General features: G+C 60.0%; 1 protein-coding gene across 1 annotated transcript; it reads right to left on the reverse strand.

The window, feature by feature from the left end:
* Positions 1–1,100: 1,100 nt before the first annotated feature.
* On the reverse strand, positions 1,101–16,873 carry GRK1 (G protein-coupled receptor kinase 1; the record flags this gene model as incomplete). The annotated part of the gene is made up of 8 exons (XM_080364472.1): positions 1,101–1,393; positions 3,355–3,556; positions 4,657–4,781; positions 5,214–5,297; positions 6,275–6,432; positions 8,529–8,656; positions 11,431–11,717; positions 16,324–16,873. 8 exons carry the CDS (start codon positions 16,871–16,873, stop codon positions 1,101–1,103), a joined length of 1,827 nt encoding a protein of 608 aa, XP_080220598.1.
* Between the last annotated feature and the right edge of the window lie 1,465 nt (positions 16,874–18,338).

Raw genomic sequence — 18,338 nt, forward strand, 5'->3', positions numbered from 1 at the left:
GGGGGGGGGTCCCCCCAAAACCCCCCAGGACCCCCAAACCTTGTCAGGGGGTCCCACCCCCCCCAAAAATTGAATAAAAAGGGTTTTGATGGTTTTGGGGTGTCCGGGATATTGGGGGACATGGGGGGGGGGTCCCCAAAATCAACACGGACCCACAACAACCACGATTTATTTATACACGGGGGGGGTCCCCCTTTTTTTTTTGGGGACCCCCCACAAGTGACAAGTGTAGGGGGTTAAATTGGGGGGACTCATGTTTTGGGACCCCCCCCCCTAACTTTTGGGGTGTCCCCCCAGCTTTCCCTGGTCGGGGGGGGGGGAATGTGTTGGCTTTTGGGGGGTCCCCCCACTTTCCAGCCCCCCCATACCCCAATTTTACCCCCCCCAATCCCATATATTCTATGGGGACCCCCTAATTTTGAGCCCCCCCACACCCCAATTTTGAGCTCCCCCCTTCCATATATTCAATGGGGACCCCCACATTTTACCCCACCCCCATTCCATATATTCTATAGGGACCCCCAATTTCCAGCCCCAACCCCCCCCCCTAATTTAGGGACCCCCCAGTATTAAACTTCCCCCCTATTCCCCAATTTAGGGCACCCCAATTTTAAGCCCCCCCCCCATTCCATATATTCAATAGGGACCCCCCAATTTGAGCCCCCACATCCATCTATTCAATGGGGACCCCCAATTGTAAGACCCCCCTCCCATACCCCAATTTAGGGACCCCCCCAATACCCCAATTTAGGGCACCTCAATTTTGCCCCCCCCCCCTATATTCTATAGGGACCCCCAATTTCCAGCCCCCCATACCCCAATTTTACCCCCCCCATTCCATATATTCAATGGGGACCCCCAATTGTGAGACCCCCCCATACCCCAATTTAGGGCACCCCAATTTTGCCCCCCTATTCCATCTATTCAATGGGACCCCCCCATACCCTAATGTAGGGGACCCCTTAATTCTGAGCACCCCCCCCATACCCCAATTTGGGGGTCCCCTACATCCAATCCCCCCCATTCCATATAATGTTGGGGTCCCCCAAACTTCAGCCCCCAACCCCCGCCCCCCCCTAGTTTTGGGGTCCCCCCCCCACTCAGAGCACAACACACGTCCCCGACTTCACCCCCCCCCCGGGGGCGCTATTGGGGTCCAGATCCGGGGGGAGGGTCCCGGGGGGTCCCCAAACGTTGAGCTCCCCGAACACCCCGGTTTCGATCAGCTCCTCCTGCCAGGGGATGGGGACGGTCCCGGTGGCGAAGGTCGCCCCGAAATCCGCGTCCCCCCCGTCTAGTTCCACCCCCCGCACGGTCGAGAACGCCCCCACGTCCCCCAGGTCCTTGGCGTAAACCCGGCGGGGGTCCGGGACGAACGGGGGGGGCACCAAACCTGGGGGGACATGTGAAAATGGGGGGTCCCCTAAGTCCCCCGTTGAGGGCCCCAAATCATCTCTTGAGCACCCAAAATCCAATGGAGACCCCAACTCTTGAGCACCCAACGCCCATTGGAGACCCCAACTCTTGAGCACCCAACGCCCATTGGGACCCACCTCTTGAGCACCCAACATACAATGGAGACCCCAACTCTTGAGCACCCAACGCTCATTGGCACCCAACTCTTGAGCACCCAATGGTCAATGAAGACCCCATCTCTTGACCACCCAACGCCCTTTGGAGACCCCAACTCTTGAGCACCCAAAGGTCATTGTAAACCCCATTGTTGAGCACCCAACGCCCATTGGGACCCAACTCTTGAGCACCCAACGCCCATTGGGACCCAACTCTTGAGCACCCAACATCCAATGGAGACGCCATCTCTTGAGCACCCAATGGTCAATGAAGACCCCAACTCTTGAGCACCCAACACCCATTGAGACCCCAACTCCTGAGCACCCAATGGTCAATGAAGACCCCAACTCTTGAGCACCCAACACTCATTGGGACCCAACTCTTGAGCACCCAACACCCATTGGGACCCAACTCTTGAGCACCCAACATACAATGGAGACCCCAACTCTTGAGCACCCAACGCTCATTGGAGACCCCAACTCTTGAGCACCCAATGGGCAATGAAGACCCAACTCTTGAGCACCCAACGCCCATTGGGACCCACCTCTTGAGCACCCAACATACAATGGAGACCCCAAATCTTGAGCACCCAATGCCCATTGGGACCCAACTCTTGAGCACCCAACATCCAATGGAGACGCCATCTCTTGAGCACCCAATGGTCAATGAAGACCCCATCTCTTGAGCACCCAACGCCCATTGGGACCCAACTCTTGAGCACCCAACGCCCATTGGGACCCAACTCTTGAGCACCCAACGCTCATTGGAGACCCCAACTCTTGAGCACCCAACGCCCATTGGAGACCCCAACTCTTGAGCACCCAACGCCCATTGGGACCCACCTCTTGAGCACCCAACATACAATGGAGACCCCAACTCTTGAGCACCCAACGCTCATTGGCACCCAACTCTTGAGCACCCAATGGTCAATGAAGACCCCATCTCTTGACCACCCAACGCCCTTTGGAGACCCCAACTCTTGAGCACCCAAAGGTCATTGTAAACCCCATTGTTGAGCACCCAACGCCCATTGGGACCCAACTCTTGAGCACCCAACGCCCATTGGGACCCAACTCTTGAGCACCCAACATCCAATGGAGACGCCATCTCTTGAGCACCCAATGGTCAATGAAGACCCCAACTCTTGAGCACCCAACACCCATTGAGACCCCAACTCCTGAGCACCCAATGGTCAATGAAGACCCCAACTCTTGAGCACCCAACACTCATTGGGACCCAACTCTTGAGCACCCAACACCCATTGGGACCCAACTCTTGAGCACCCAACATACAATGGAGACCCCAACTCTTGAGCACCCAACACCCATTGAGACCCCAACTCCTGAGCACCCAAAGGTCATTGTAGACCCCATTGTTGAGCACCCAACGCTCATTGAGACCCAACTCTTGAGCACCCAACACCCATTGGGACCCAACTCTTGAGCACCCAACATACAATGGAGACCCCAAATCTTGAGGACCCAGTGCCCATTGGAGACTCCAACTCCTGAACACCCAACGCTCATTGGGACCCAACTCTTGAGCACCCAATGGTCAATGAAGACCCCCACTCTTGACCACCCAAAGGTCATTGTAGACCCCATTGTTGAGCACCCAATGCCCATTGGGACTCAACTCTTGAGCACCCAAAGGTCATTGTAGACGCCATTGTTGAGCACCCAACGCCCATTGGGACCCCAACTCTTGAGCACCCCCCACCCATTGGACCCCCCTCACCCTCCCACCCCGTCCCCCCCTTGTTGGTCCCCGGGGTGGCGTTACCGGCCTCCAGTCTCCCCCAGTTGACGGCCCCGAACACGGGGTGGGCCTTGAGCTGGGCGCAGTCGTGGCCGCGGAAGCCGAGCCGGTCGCCGGGGTCCTTGGCCAGGAGCCCCTCGCACGCCGCCCGCGCTGCCGGGCCCACCCGCTCCGAGTAGGCGACGGCGTCGTGGAGGATGCGCCGCGTCACCTCCTTGTTCTCCACCTGCCGTTTGGGGGGGGTTTCTGGAGGGTCTTGGGGGTTCTAGAAGGTTCTTGGGGTCTCCTTGGGGTTCCTGGGGGTTCTGGAAGGGTCTTGAGGGGGTTCTTGGGGGGGGTTGAGTTGGTTCTTGGGGGTTCTGGAAGGTTCTTGGGGGGCTCCTGGAAGGTTCTTGGGTGGTTTTGAGGTGGTTCTTGGGGGTTCTAGAAGGTTCTTGGGTGGTTTTGAGGTGGTTCTTGGGGGTTACAGAAGGTTCTTGGGGGGTTCCAGAAGGTTCTTGGGGGTCTCTAGAAGGGTCTTGAGGGGGTTCTTGGGGGGCTTTGAGGTGGTTCTTGAGGGGGGTTGAGGTGGTTCTTGGGGTTCTGGAAGGTTCTTGGTGGGATCCTGGAAGGTTCTTGGGGGTTCTAGAAGGTTCTTGGGGTCTCCTTGGGGTTCTTGGGGGTTCTAGAAGGGTCTTGGGGGGTTTTGAGGGGGTTCTTGAGGGGGTTGAGGTGGTTCTTGGGGGTTCTAGAAGGTTCTTGGGGTCCTTGAGGGTTACTGGGATTACTGGGGGATACTGGGAGTCCCTGGGGGTTACTGGGGTTACTGGGGGCTACTGGTGGTTACTGGGATGATATTTGGGGAGTCCCTGGGGGTTACTGGGGTTACTGGGGGTTACTGGGAGTTACTGGGGTTACTAGGGGTTACTGGGAGTTACTGGGATGATACTTGGGGAGTCCCTGGGGGTTACTGTGGTTACTGGTGGTTACTGGTTGTTACTGGGGGTTACTGGGATGATACTTGGGGAGTCTCTGGGGGTTACTGGGAGTTACTGGGAAGTACTGGGATGATATGTGGGGAGTCCCTGGGGGTTACTGGGGGTTACTGGGAGTTACTGGGGTTACTGGGGGTTACTGGGGGATACTGGGATGATACTTGGGGAGTCCCTGGGGGTTACTGGGAGTTACTGGGGTTACTGGGAGTTACTGGGATGATATTTGGGGAGTCCCTAGGGGATACTGTGGGTTACTGAGGTTACTGGGAGTTACTGGGAAGTACTGGGATGATACGTGGGGAGTCCCTAGGGGATACTGGGGGATACTGGGGGTTACTGGGGTTACTGGGACCTTCTCCCCCCGCCGCCGGAAGGGGCCCTTGGCCTCCAGCATCTCGTAGAGCGTCACCCCCAGCGTGAAGTAATCGACGGCCCAATCGTATTCCTCGTCCTTCAGCACCTCGGGCGCCATGAACCCTGCAGGGACCCAGGCGTCCGGGAGGGACCCAGGCGTCCGGGAGGGATCCAGGAGTTCAGGGGGGGGACCCAGGTGTTCAGGAGGGGACCCAGGCATCCGGGAGGGACCCAGGAGTTCAGGAGGGGACCCAGGAGTCTGGGAGGGACCCAGGCGTCCGGGGGGGAAACCAGGTTTCCAGAAGGACCCAGGTGTCCAGGGGACCCAGGAGTTTGGGGGGACCCAGAAGTTCGGGAGGGACCCAGGAGTTCAGGAGGGGACCCAGGCGTCCGGGAGGGACCCAGGAGTTCAGGGGGGGACCCATGCATCCAGGAGGGACCCAGGTGTCCGGGAGGGACCTGGGAGTTCAGGGTGTGGGGGACCCAGGTGTTCAGGAGAGGACCCAGGCATCCGGGGGGGACCCAGGTGACCAGGGTGTCCCCCATGTCCCCTACCCGGGGTCCCGGCGTAGCCGCGGGTTTTGTTCTGTCCGTCCTTGAGCTCCACGGCCAGACCCATGTCAGACAGACGGACGTGGCCTGTGGCACCAGTATGCACCAGTAACCACCAGTATCCACCAGTAACCACCAGTATCCACCAGTAACCACCAGTATCTCCTGTGTACCTCCATGTCCCTCTATAGCCTTCTCTGTCCCTCCATGTCCCCCTGTCCCCATATCCCCCTGTCCCCATATCCCCATATCCACCTGTCCCCCTGTCCCCATGTCCCCCTGTCCCCCTGTCCCCATGTCCCCATATCCCCATATCCCCCTGTCCCCATGTCCCCATATCCCCCGTCCCCCTGTCCCCATATCCCCATATCCCCATGTCCCCCTGTCCCCATGTCCCCATATCCCCATATCCCCATGTCCCCCTGTCCCCATGTCCCCATATCCCCATATTCTCCTGTCCCCATATCCCCATGTCCCATTGTCCCCCTGTCCCCATTATCCCCATGTCCCCATATCCCCATGTCCCCATGTCCCCCTGTCCCCCTGTCCCCATATCCCCATGTCCCCATATCCCCATGTCCCCCTGTCCCCCTGTCCCTCTGTCCCCATGTCCCCCTGTCCCCATATCCCCATGTCCCCCTGTCCCCATGTCCCCATGTCCCCATATCCCCATGTCCCCATGTCCCCCTGTCCCCCTGTCCCCCTCCCCATATCTCCATGTCCCCATATCCCCCTGTCCTCATATCCCCATATCCCCATGTCCCCCTGTCCCCCTGTCCCCATATCCCCATGTCCCCATATCCCCATATCGCCCTGTCCCCACATCCCCCTGTCCCCATGTCCCTGTCCCCATGCCTCCTGTCCCCATATCCCCAATGTCCCCCATGTCCCCATATCCCCCCATCCCCATATGCCCATATCCCCCATCCCCACAGTGTCCCCACAATGTCCCCATGTCCCCCCATCCCCACAATGTCCCCATGTCCCCATATCCCCACAACGTCCCCATGTCCCCCCATCCCCACAACGTCCCCACAATGTCCCCACAATGTCCCCAGCGTCACCGGCGTCGTCCAGCAGGACGTTCTCTGGTTTCAGGTCGCGGTAGATGATGCGGTGCTGGTGCAGGTGCTCCAGACCCAGCAGGATTTGTGCCGTGTAGAACACGGCGCGCGGCTCCGCGAACCCGGGGTTCTCCTCGTCCACGTTGTAGATGTGGTACCTGACACGCCAACAACACGCTAAGGACACGCCAGGGACCTGGGGACACTTGGGGACACCTCGGGGACACCTTGGGGACACGTTTGGGACACTTGGGGACACCATGACTTGGGGGGAACCCAAGGGGTGGCCTCGTCCTTGTGGCCTCAATGTGGCATCTGGACATGCTAAGAACATTATAAGGACACGCTAAGGACACGCCAGGACTTGGGGACACCTGGGGACCCTTGGGGACTCTTGGGGACACTTGGGGACATCACGACTTGGGGGGGACTCAAGGGGTGGCCTCGTCCTCATGGCTTGAATGCGACATCTGGACATGCTAAGGACATGATAAGGACACGCTAAGGACACGCCAGGGCTTGGGGACACCTGGGGACCCTTGGGGACTCTTGGGGACACGTTGGGGACACTTGGGGACATCATGACTTGGGGGGAACCCAAGGGGTGGCCTTGTCCTCATGGCCTCAATATGGCATCTGGACACACTAAGGACATGATAAGGACACGCTAAGGACACGCCAGGACTTGGGGACACCTGGGGACACTTGGGGACTCTTGGGGACACACTGGGGACACTTGGGGACATCACAACTTGGGGGGAACCCAAGGGGTGGCCTTGTCCTCATGGCCTCAATGTGGCATCTGGACATGCTAAGAACATTATAAGGACACGCTAAGGACACGCCAGGACTTGGCGACACCTGGGGACCCTTGGGGACTCTTGGGGACACGCTGAGGACACTTGGGGACATCACGACTTGGGGGGGACTCAAGGGGTGGCCTCGTCCTCATGGCTTGAATGCGACATCTGGACATGCTAAGGACATGATAAGGACACGCTAAGGACACGCCAGGGCTTGGGGACACCTGGGGACACTTGGGGACACTTGGGGACATGTTGGGGATGCATTGGGGACACTTGGGGACATCATGACTTGGGGGGAACCCAAGGGGTGGCCTTGTCCTCATGGCCTCAATGTGGCATCTGGACACGCTAAGGACATGATAAGGACATGCTAAGGACACGCCAGGGCTTGGGGACACCTGGGGACCCTTGGGGACTCTTGGGGACACGTTGGGGACACTTGGGGACATCACGACTTGGGGGGAACCCAAGGGATGGCCTCGTCCTCATGGCCTCAATGTGGCATCTGGACACGCTAAGGACATGATAAGGACATGCTAAGGACACGCCAGGGCTTGGGGACACTTGGGGACACATTGGGGACATGTCAGGGACACCTGGGGACACTTGGGGACACATTGGAGACATGTCAGGGATATGTTAGGGACACATCGGGGACACGTCAGGGACACTTGGGGATACATTGGGGTCATTTGGGGACACATTGGGGACACACATATGACACATCGGGGACACTTGGGGACCCCTGGGAACACATCAGGGACACTTGGGGACCCTCAGGGACACTTGGAGACTTGGGGCTACATTGGGGACCTGTTGGGAACCCCTGGGGACCATTGGGGACACATTTGGGACCCTTGGGGGTACATTGGGGTCACTTGGGGACCATGAGGGACACATTGGGGATGCACATGTGACATATTGGGAACCCCTGGGGACACTTGGGGATATATTAGGGACACTTGGGGACACATTGGGGACACATCAGGGACACACATGTGACACATCGGGGTCACTTGGGGACCCTCAGAGACATATCGGGGCCACATTGGGGACCCCTGGAGACCCTTGGGGACACATTGAGGACACTTGGGGACACATCAGGGACACACATGTGACACATCAGGGTCACTTGGGGACACCTGGAGACCCTCAGAGACACAATGGGACCATATTGGGACCACATTGGGGACCTGTTGGGGACCCCTGGGGACCCTTGGGGACACATTGGGGACACTTGGGGACAGTTGGGGACCCTTGGGGACAGTTGGGGACACATCAGGGACACACATGTGACACAGCGGGGTCACATGGGGACCCTCAGAGACATATCGGGGCCATATTGGGGCCACACTGGGGACCTGTTGGGGACCCTTGGGGACCGTTGTGGACCCTTGGGGACCCTTGGGGACCCTTGGGGACAGTTGGGGACCGCGGGTGGCACGGACCTGAGGTCCCCGCCGTTCATGATCGTCATGACCAGGCAGAGGTCGCTCTTGGTCTGGAAGGCGCAGGCCAGCGAGACGATGAAGCGGCTGTGGACCCGGGCCAGGATGCGCTTCTCCACCAGCGCCGCCTGCGCCGCACACGGACACGGGATGGACACGGACACGGGATGGACACGGCACGTGACATGGGATGGACACGGGATGGACACGGACACGGGATGGACACGGCACGTGACATGAGATGGACACAGGATGGACACGGGATGGACACGAGATGGACACGGACACGGGATGGACACGGCACGTGACATGGGATGGACACGGCACGGACACGGACACGGCACGTGACATGGGATGCACACGGACACAGGATGGACACGGACACGGGACGGACACGGCACGGGACGGACACAAGACGGAAACGGACACGGCATGTGACACAGCACGGACACGGCACGGACACAGACACGGCACTGACACGGGATGAACACGGACACGGGATGGACACGGCACGGTGACACGGGACGGACACGGACACAGCACGGACATGGGATGGACACGGGATGGACAAGGGATGGACACGGGAGGGACACAGACACGGGGCGTGACACGGCACGGACACGGGATGGACACGGGACGGACACGAGACGGACACGGGATGGACACGGACACGGGATGGACACGGGATGGACACGGCACGGACACGGGACGGACACGGACACGACACGGACACGGCACGGACACGGCACGGACACGGACACGGCGTGTGACACAGGATGGACACGGGACGGACACGGGATGGACACGCGACGGACATGGGACGGACACGGACACGGGACGGACACGGGAAGGACACAGACACAGCACGTGACACGGGACGGACATGGGACGGTGACACGGGACGGACACGGCACGGACACGGACACGGGATGGACACGGACACAGGACGGACACGGGACAGACATGGGACGGACATGGGATGGATACGGCACGGACACGGCACGGACACGGACACGGCATGTGACATGGGACGGACATGGGACGGTGACACGGGACGGACATGGCACGGACACGGACACGGGACGGACACGGACATGGGACGGACACGGGATGGACACGGGACGGTGTGACGGTGACACGGGATGGACACGGCACGGTGACACGGGACGGACACGGGATGGACACGGGAAGGACACGGGACGGTGTGACAATGACGCGAGGTGGACATGGGACCACGTGACTGTGACACGGGATGGACATGGGATGGTGTGACAGTGACACAAGGTGGACACAGGCACGGGATGGTGATTTGGGGCCAGATTTGGGGACACGGGGCTGGATTCGGGGACACGGGGCTGGATTTGGGGACATAGGGATGGGTTTGGGGACACAGGGATAGATTTGGGCTCAGATTCAGGGACACAAGGCTGGATTTGGGGACACAGGGATGGATTTGGGACCAGATTTGGGGACACAGGGCTGGATTTGGGGACACGGGGATGGATTTGGGTCCAGATTCAGGGACACAGGGCTGGATTTGGGGACACAGGGCTGAATTTGGGACCAGGTTTGGGGACACAGGGATGGATTTGGGGCCAGATTTGGGGACACACGGCTGGATTTGGGACCAGATTTGGGAACATAGGGATGGATTTGGGCTCAGATTCAGGGACATAGTGCTGGATATGGGGACACGGGGCTGGATTTGGGACCAGATATAGGGACACAGGGCTGGATGTGGGACCAGATTCAGGGACATAGGGATGGATTTGGGGACACAGGGATGAATTTGGGGACACAGGGATGCATTTGGGACCAGAGTTGGGTACACAGGGCTGAATTTGGGGACACAGGGCTGGATTTGGGACCAGATATGGGGACACAGGGATGAATCTGGGGACACGGGGCCGGATTTGGGGCTCAGATTTGGGGACACAGGGCTGGATTTACAGCCCCAGGGATGGATTTGGGACCAGATTTGGGGACATACGGATGAATCTGGGGACACAGGGATAGATTTGGGACCAGATTTGGGGATACAGGGATGGATTTGGGGAAACAGGGATAGATTTGGGCTCAGATATGGGGACACAAAGCTGGATTTGGGGACACAGGGATGAATTTGGGGACACAGGGCTGGATTTGGGACCAGATTTGGGAACATAGGGATGGATTTGGGCTCAGATTCAGGGACATAGTGCTGGATATGGGGACACAGGGCTGGATTTGGGATCAGATTCAGGGACACAAGGCTGGATGTGGGACCAGATTCAGGGACATAGGGATGGATTTGGAGACACAGGGATAGATTTGGGGACATAGGGCTGGATTTGGGACCAGATATGGGGACACAGGGCTGGATTTGGGGCCACAGGGCTGGATTTGGGGCTCAGATTTGGGGCCACAGGGCTGGATTTGGGGACACAGGGCTGGATTTGGGGGCACAGGGCTGGATTTGGGACCAGATATGGGGACACAGGGCTGGATTTGGGGACACAGGGCTGGATTTGGGACCAGATATGGGGACACAGGGATGGATTTGGGGACACTGGGATGGATTTGGGGCTCAGATTTGGGGACACAGGGCTGGATTTGGGACCAGATTTGGGGACACAGCGATAGACTTGGGACCAGATTCGGAGACACAGGGCTGGATTTGGGACCAGATTCGGGGACACAGCGATAGACTTGGGACCAGATTTGGGGACACAGGGCTGGATTTGGGACCAGATTTGGGGACAAAGCGATAGATTTGGGACCAGATTCGGGGACACAGCGATAGACTTGGGACCAGATTTGGAGACACAGTGCTGGATTTGGGACCAGATTCGGGGACACAGCGATAGATCTGGGACCCCACGCACACCCCCCTTCCCGTCCCCGCGCGTCCCCGTGCCCCCACCTCGTATCCGCGCCGCTTCTTGAGCCTCTTCTTGTTGAGGCGCTTGTTGGCGTACATCTTGCCGGTGGCGCGGCGCTGGCAGGCGCACACCTCGCCGAAGCCGCCCTTGCCCAGCACGCGGAACTCGGCGAAGGCCTCGGCGCCCACCGGCTGCTCCTCCAGCCACTTGAACTGCACGAAGCGCCCGAACTCGGGGGACGCGCGGTACGGACCCCACGCCGCCGCCTCCAGGTGCTGCAGCAGCTCCCGGCGCGCCAGAGAGAAGTCGTGGGGGGACGCGGCGTCGCCTTTTTGGGGGGGATGGGGGGGTGACAGGGAGATGGGCGTGGGGAGAAGATATGGGGAGATGATGAGAATGTATCATGGACACCATTTGGGTGTCATGGCCGCCATTGGAACCATCTCAGCCGCCATTTCGGCCTCATGGCCTCCATGGAGGTATCATGGCCGCCATGGAGGTATTATGGCTGTCCTAGAGGTGTCATGGCCACCATTGGGGTGTCATGGCCGCCGTGGACGTGTCATGGCCACCACTGGGGTGTCATGGCCTCCCTGGAGGTATCATGGCCGCCCTGGAGGTATCATGGCCACCATTGGGGTGTCATGGCCGCCCTGGAGGTATCATGGCCACCATTGGGGTGTCATGGCCACCATTGAGGTGTCATGGCCACCCTGGAGGTGTCAGGGAGATGGGGGTGGGGAGAAGATATGAGGAGATGGTGAGAACGTATCACGGATGCCATTTGGGTGTCATGGCTGCCATTGGAACCATCTCAGCCGCCATTTCGGCCTCGTGGCCTCCCTGGAGGTATCATGGCTGCCATGGAGGTATCATGGCCGCCATGGAGGTATTATGGCCGCCCTAGAGGTGTCATGGCCACCATTGGGGTGTCATGGCCGCCCTGGAGGTATCATGGCCGCCCTGGAGATGTCATGGCCACCATTGGGGTGTCATTGCCACCATTGGGGTGTCATGGCCGCCCTGGAGGTATCATGGTTGCCCTGGAGGTATCATGGCCACCCTGGAGGTGTCATGGCCACCATTGGGGTGTCATGGCCGCCCTGGAGGTATCATGGCCGCCCTGGAGATGTCATGGCCACCATTGGGGTGTCATGGCCACCATTGGGGTGTCATGGCCGCCCTGGAGGTATCATGGCCAACACTGGAGTGTCATGGCCACCATTGGGGTGTCATGGCCACTCTGGAGGTATCATGGCCACCATTGGGGTGTCATGGCCACCTTGGAGGTGTCATGGCCGCCCTGGAGGTATCATGGCTGCCACTAGGCCTCACAGCAGCCATTTTGGCCTCACGGCCTCCCTGGAGGTATCATGGCCACCCTGGAGGTATCATGGCCACCATTGGAGTGTCATGGCCGCCCTGGAGGTGTCATGGCCACTCTGAAGGTATCATGGCCACCATTGGGGTGTCATGGCCGCCCTGGAGGTATCATGGTTGCCCTGGAGGTATCATGGCCACCCTGGAGGTGTCATGGCCGCCCTGGAGGTATCATGGCCACCATTAGGGTGTCATGGCCGCCCTGGAAGTATCATGGCTGCCCTGGAGGTATCATGGCTGCCATTGGGGTGTCATGGCCACCATTTTGGTCTCCTGGCCACCACTGGAACCATCATGGCCGCCATTTTGGCCTCACGGCCACCATGGAGTGTCATGGCGGCCATTTTGGCCTCTTGGCCACCATGGAGTGTCATGGCTGCCATTCTGTCTTCATGGCAGCCATTTTGTTCTCACGGCCACCACAGAGTGTCATGGCGGCCATTGTGGCCTCATGGCGGCCATTTTGGCCTCTTGGCCATCATGGAGTGTCATGGCGGCCATTTTGTTCTCACAGCCGCCCTCGAGGTATCATGGCCTCCCTGGAGGTGTCATGGCCGCCCTGGAGGTATCATGGCCACCATCAGATTCCTCATGGCGGCCATTTTGGCCTCATGGTGGCCATTTTGGCCTCTTGGCCACCATGGAGTGCCATGGCGGCCATTTTGTTCTCACGGCCACCACAGAGTGTCATGGCTGCCATTTTGGCCTCATGGCGGCCATTTTGGCCTCATGGCCACCACAAAGTGTCATGGTGGCCATTTTGGCCTCATGGCGGCCATTTTGGCCTCTTGGCCACCATGGAGTGTCATGGCGGCCATTTTGTTCTCACGGCCTCCCTGGAGGTGTCATGGCCGCCCTGGAGGTGTCATGGCCGCCACCAGATTCCTCATGGCGGCCATTTTGGCCTCATGGTGGCCGTTTTGGCCTCATGGCCACCAGGGAGTGTCATGGCGGCCATTTTGTTCTCACGGCCGCCCTGGAGGTATCATGGCCACCCTGGAGGTATCATGGCCACCACTGGGGTGTCATGGCCGCCATCAGATTCCTCATGGCTGCCATTCTGTCCTCATGGCAGCCATTTTGACTTCATGGCCACCATGGAGTGTCATGGCTGCCATTTTGGCCTCATGGCGGCCATTTTGACCTCATGGCCACCATGGAGTGCCATGGCGGCCATTTTGTTCTCACGACCTCCCTGGAGGTATCATGGCCGCCCTGGAGGTGTCATGGCCACCATCAGATTCCTCATGGCGGCCATTTTGGCCTCATGGTGGCTATTTTGGCCTCATGGCCACCAGGGAGTGTCATGGCGGCCATTTTGTTCTCACGGCCGCCCTGGAGGTATCATGGCCACCCTGGAGGTATCATGGCCACCACTGGGGTGTCATGGCCGCCATCAGATTCCTCATGGCTGCCATTCTGTCCTCATGGCAGCCATTTTGGCCTCATGGCCACCATGGAGTGTCATGGCTGCCATTTTGGCCTCATGGCGGCCATTTTGACCTCATGGCCACCATGGAGTGTCATGGCTGCCATTTTGGCCTCATGGCGGCCATTTTGACCTCATGACCACCATGGAGTGTCATGGTGGCCATTTTGTTCTCATGGCCTCCCAGGAGGTGTCATGGCCGCCCTGGAGGTGTCATGGCCACCACTAGATTCCTCATGGCGGCCATTTTGGCCTCATGGTGGCCATTTTGGCCTCTTGGCCACCATGGAGTGTCATGGAGGCCATTTTGGTGTCATGGCGGTCATTTTGGCCTCATGGCGGCCATTTTGGCCTCTTGGCCACCATAGAGTGTCATGGCGGCCATTTTGTTCTCACGGCCTCCCTGGAGGTGTCATGGCCGCCCTGGAGGTGTCATGGCCGCCACCAGACTCCTCATGGCGGCCATTTTGGCCTCATGGTGGCCATTTTGGCCTCTTGGCCACCATGGAGTGTCATGGAGGCCATTTTGGTGTCATGGCGGCCATTTTGGCCTCATGGCGGCCATTTTGGCCTCATGGCCACCATGGAGTGTCATGGCGGCCATTTTGTTCTCACGGCCTCCCTGGAGGTGTCATGGCCGCCCTGGAGGTGTCATGGCCGCCACCAGATTCCTCATGGCGGCCATTTTGGCCTCATGGTGGCCGTTTTGGCCTCATGGCCACCAGGGAGTGTCATGGCGGCCATTTTGTTCTCACGGCCGCCCTGGAGGTATCATGGCCACCCTGGAGGTATCATGGCCACCACTGGGGTGTCATGGTCGCCATCAGATTCCTCATGGCTGCCATTCTGTCCTCATGGCAGCCATTTTGACTTCATGGCCACCATGGAGTGTCATGGCGGCCATTTTGGCCTCATGGCGGCCATTTTGGCCTCTTGGCCACCATGGAGTGTCATGGCGGCCATTTTGTTCTCACGGCCTCCCTGGAGGTATCATGGCCGCCCTGGAGGTGTCATGGCCACCATCAGATTCCTCATGGCGGCCATTTTGGCCTCATGGTGGCCGTTTTGGCCTCATGGCCACCAGGGAGTGTCATGGCGGCCATTTCGTTCTCACGGCCGCCCTGGAGGTATCATGGCCACCCTGGAGGTATCATGGCCACCACTGGGGTGTCATGGCCGCCATCAGATTCCTCATGGCTGCCATTCTGTCCTCATGGCAGCCATTTTGACTTCATGGCCACCATGGAGTGTCATGGCGGCCATTTTGGTCTCATGGCGGCCATTTTGGCCTCTTGGCCACCATGGAGTGTCATGGTGGCCATTTTGTTCTCACGGCCTCCCTGGAGGTATCATGGCCGCCCTGGAGGTGTCATGGCCACCATCAGATTCCTCATGGAGGCCATTTTGGCCTCATGGCCACCATGGAGTGTCATGGCGGCCATTTTGTTCTCACGGCCGCCCTCGAGGTATCATGGCCACCCTGGAGGTATCATGGCCACCACTGGGGTGTCATGGCCGCCATCAGATTCCTCATGGCTGCCATTCTGTCCTCATGGCAGCCATTTTGACTTCATGGCCACCATGGAGTGTCATGGCTGCCATTCTGTCCTCATGGCGGCCATTTTGTTCTCACGGCCACCACAGAGTGTCATGGCTGCCATTTTGGTCTCATGGCGGCCATTTAGGCCTCTTGGCCACCATGGAGTGTCATGGCGGCCATATTGTTCTCACAGCCTCCCAGGAGGTATCATGGCCTCCCTGGAGGTATCATGGCCACCACTGGGGTGTCATGGCCGCCATCAGATTCTGTCCTCATGGCAGCCATTTTGGCCTCATGGCCACCATGGAGTGTCATGGCGGCCATTTTGTTCTCACGGCCTTCCTGGAGGTATCATGGCCACCCTGGAGGTATCATGGCCACCACTGGGGTGTCATGGCCGCCATCAGATTCTGTCCTCATGGCAGCCATTTTGGCCTCATGGCCACCATGGAGTGTCATGGCTGCCATTTTGGCCTCATGGCGGCCATTTTGACCTCATGGCCACCATGGAGTGTCATGGCGGCCATTTTGTTCTCACGGCCGCCCTGGAGGTATCATGGCCGCCATGATGGGCGCGTCGCTCACCTGCGGGCGCGGTGGCGGCGGCGCTGAGGAAGCCGCAGTGCTGGGCCCCTCCCGGCGTGAAGAAGCGATCGCGGATGGCGGCGGCCATGACACTCCGCTCCCCCTCCTCACAGCGCTCCAGCTCCTCCAGCTCCGCCCACAGCGCCCCGGCCGCAGCCAATCCCGGCTCTCCTTCCAAGAACCGCCGAAACAGCAGCTTCCCGATTGGCTGCTCCACGCACTGCCACCGGAAGGAAGTGTCCTCCCCAAGATGGCCGCCCCCACTCACGCCGCCATCTTGGGAACCGCCGCCATTTTGGGTCCCCCCGACGCCATTTTGGGCCCCGCCACCGCCGCCATCTTGCCCCCCGACGCCGCCATTTTGAGCGCCCCCGACGCCATTTTGGGCCCCCCCGGCCAATCGGGCGCGCAGGACCTGGCACTGGGAGATGTGGGGCAGGCGCAGGCGCTGCCGCCGGTCGCGGTTCGAGCCCCCGGCGCCGCCGCCGCCCCCCCGGGCCGACACGTAGGCCGAGTTGGCCACCACCGTCTCCAGGCCGCCGATGTCCATTCTGGGGGGGGACATGGGGGAAATGGGGGGGGTTGAGTGTCCATGCGACGCACGAGGGGGTTAATGGGGGTCTATGGGGCGGGGGGACCCTCGTGTAACACATGGGAGGGGTTAACGGGGGGGTGGGGGGACACGTGTGCGATGCACGAGGAGGATCCAATAGGGGGACGCACGTGTGACGCGGGGGGTGGTGTGAGGAGTTTGGGGATGGGGGCATTCCCGGATGCCTGGGTCCCTTTGTGGGGTCGGGGGTCCCAGACATCTGGGTCCCCCGTGGGGTTTAAAGGGAGAATGGGAGCTTCCCGGACACCTGGGTCCCTTTTTGGGGGCGGTTCCCGGACGCCTGGGTCCTTTTAGGGGTGGGGGGTCCCGGACGCCTGGGTCCCCCAAGGTCAAGGATCAGGGGTCTCCTGAATGCCTGAGACCCCTGTGGGGGGTTAAGGGAGAGTGGGGGGTCCCGGACGCCTGGGTCCTTTTAGGGGGGGGGTGGGGGGAAGGGGTGTGGGATTAACCCCAAGGTCATGGCTCTTAAAGGGCCAGCGCTATAATTAGCGGCCAAAGCGGCTTCTCGTGAATTAAGCGGCTTCGCACGAGTGACACCCCCCCACCCCGACTCCCCACTATCCCATAATGCACCGGGGCCGGGGGGGTGGTGGGGGGGTGGGAGAGACACACCAGCGCCCCCTGTAGGATGAAAATGGGGCCGCAAAGGATTCTGGGAGAAAACACCACCCCCTCATCCTCCCCCCCCCCCCCATCCCAAGGGGCTTTGGAGCAAAATGGGGGGGGAGGGACCCAGGCGTCCGGGTGAGCACAACCCCCCCCCCAACCAGGGGACCCAGGCATCCGGGAGACCCCATCCCTAAAGGGACCCAGGTGTCTGGGACCCCCCACTCCACCTTTAACCCCCACCAGGGGACCCAGGCATCCGGGACCACCCACCACCAGGGGACCCAGGAGTCTGGGAACCCCTCCTCTAAAGGGACCCAGGTGTCCGGGAGCCCCCTGACCCTTGACCCTTGGGGACCCAGGCATCCGGGACCTCCCCCAATTGACCCCAGGAAACCCAGGTATCCGGGACCCCCCCCTACTCTCCCTTTAACCCTCAACAGGGGACCCAGGTGTCCGGGAGACCCCACCCCTAAAAGGACCCCGGTGTTTGGGACAAACCCTCCCAAAGGGACCCAGGCATCCAGGAGACCCCCATTCTTGACCCCAGGGGACCAAGATGTTCAGGACCCCCCAATCTAAAGGGACCAAGGCATCCAGAAGACCCCTGACCCTTGACCCCAGGGGACCCAGGCATCCGGGAGACCTCCACCCCTAAAAGGACCCTGGCATCCGGGACCCCGCACCCTAAAGGGACCCAGGCGTCCGGGACACCCCCACTCTCCCTAACCCTCCCACAGGGGACCCAGGCATCCAGGAGACCCCACCCTCAAAGGGACCCAGGAGTCCGGGACCC

This window comes from Nesoenas mayeri, assembly GCF_963082525.1.
Source record: "Nesoenas mayeri genome assembly, contig: SCAFFOLD_97, whole genome shotgun sequence".
Taxonomy (NCBI): domain Eukaryota; kingdom Metazoa; phylum Chordata; class Aves; order Columbiformes; family Columbidae; genus Nesoenas; species Nesoenas mayeri.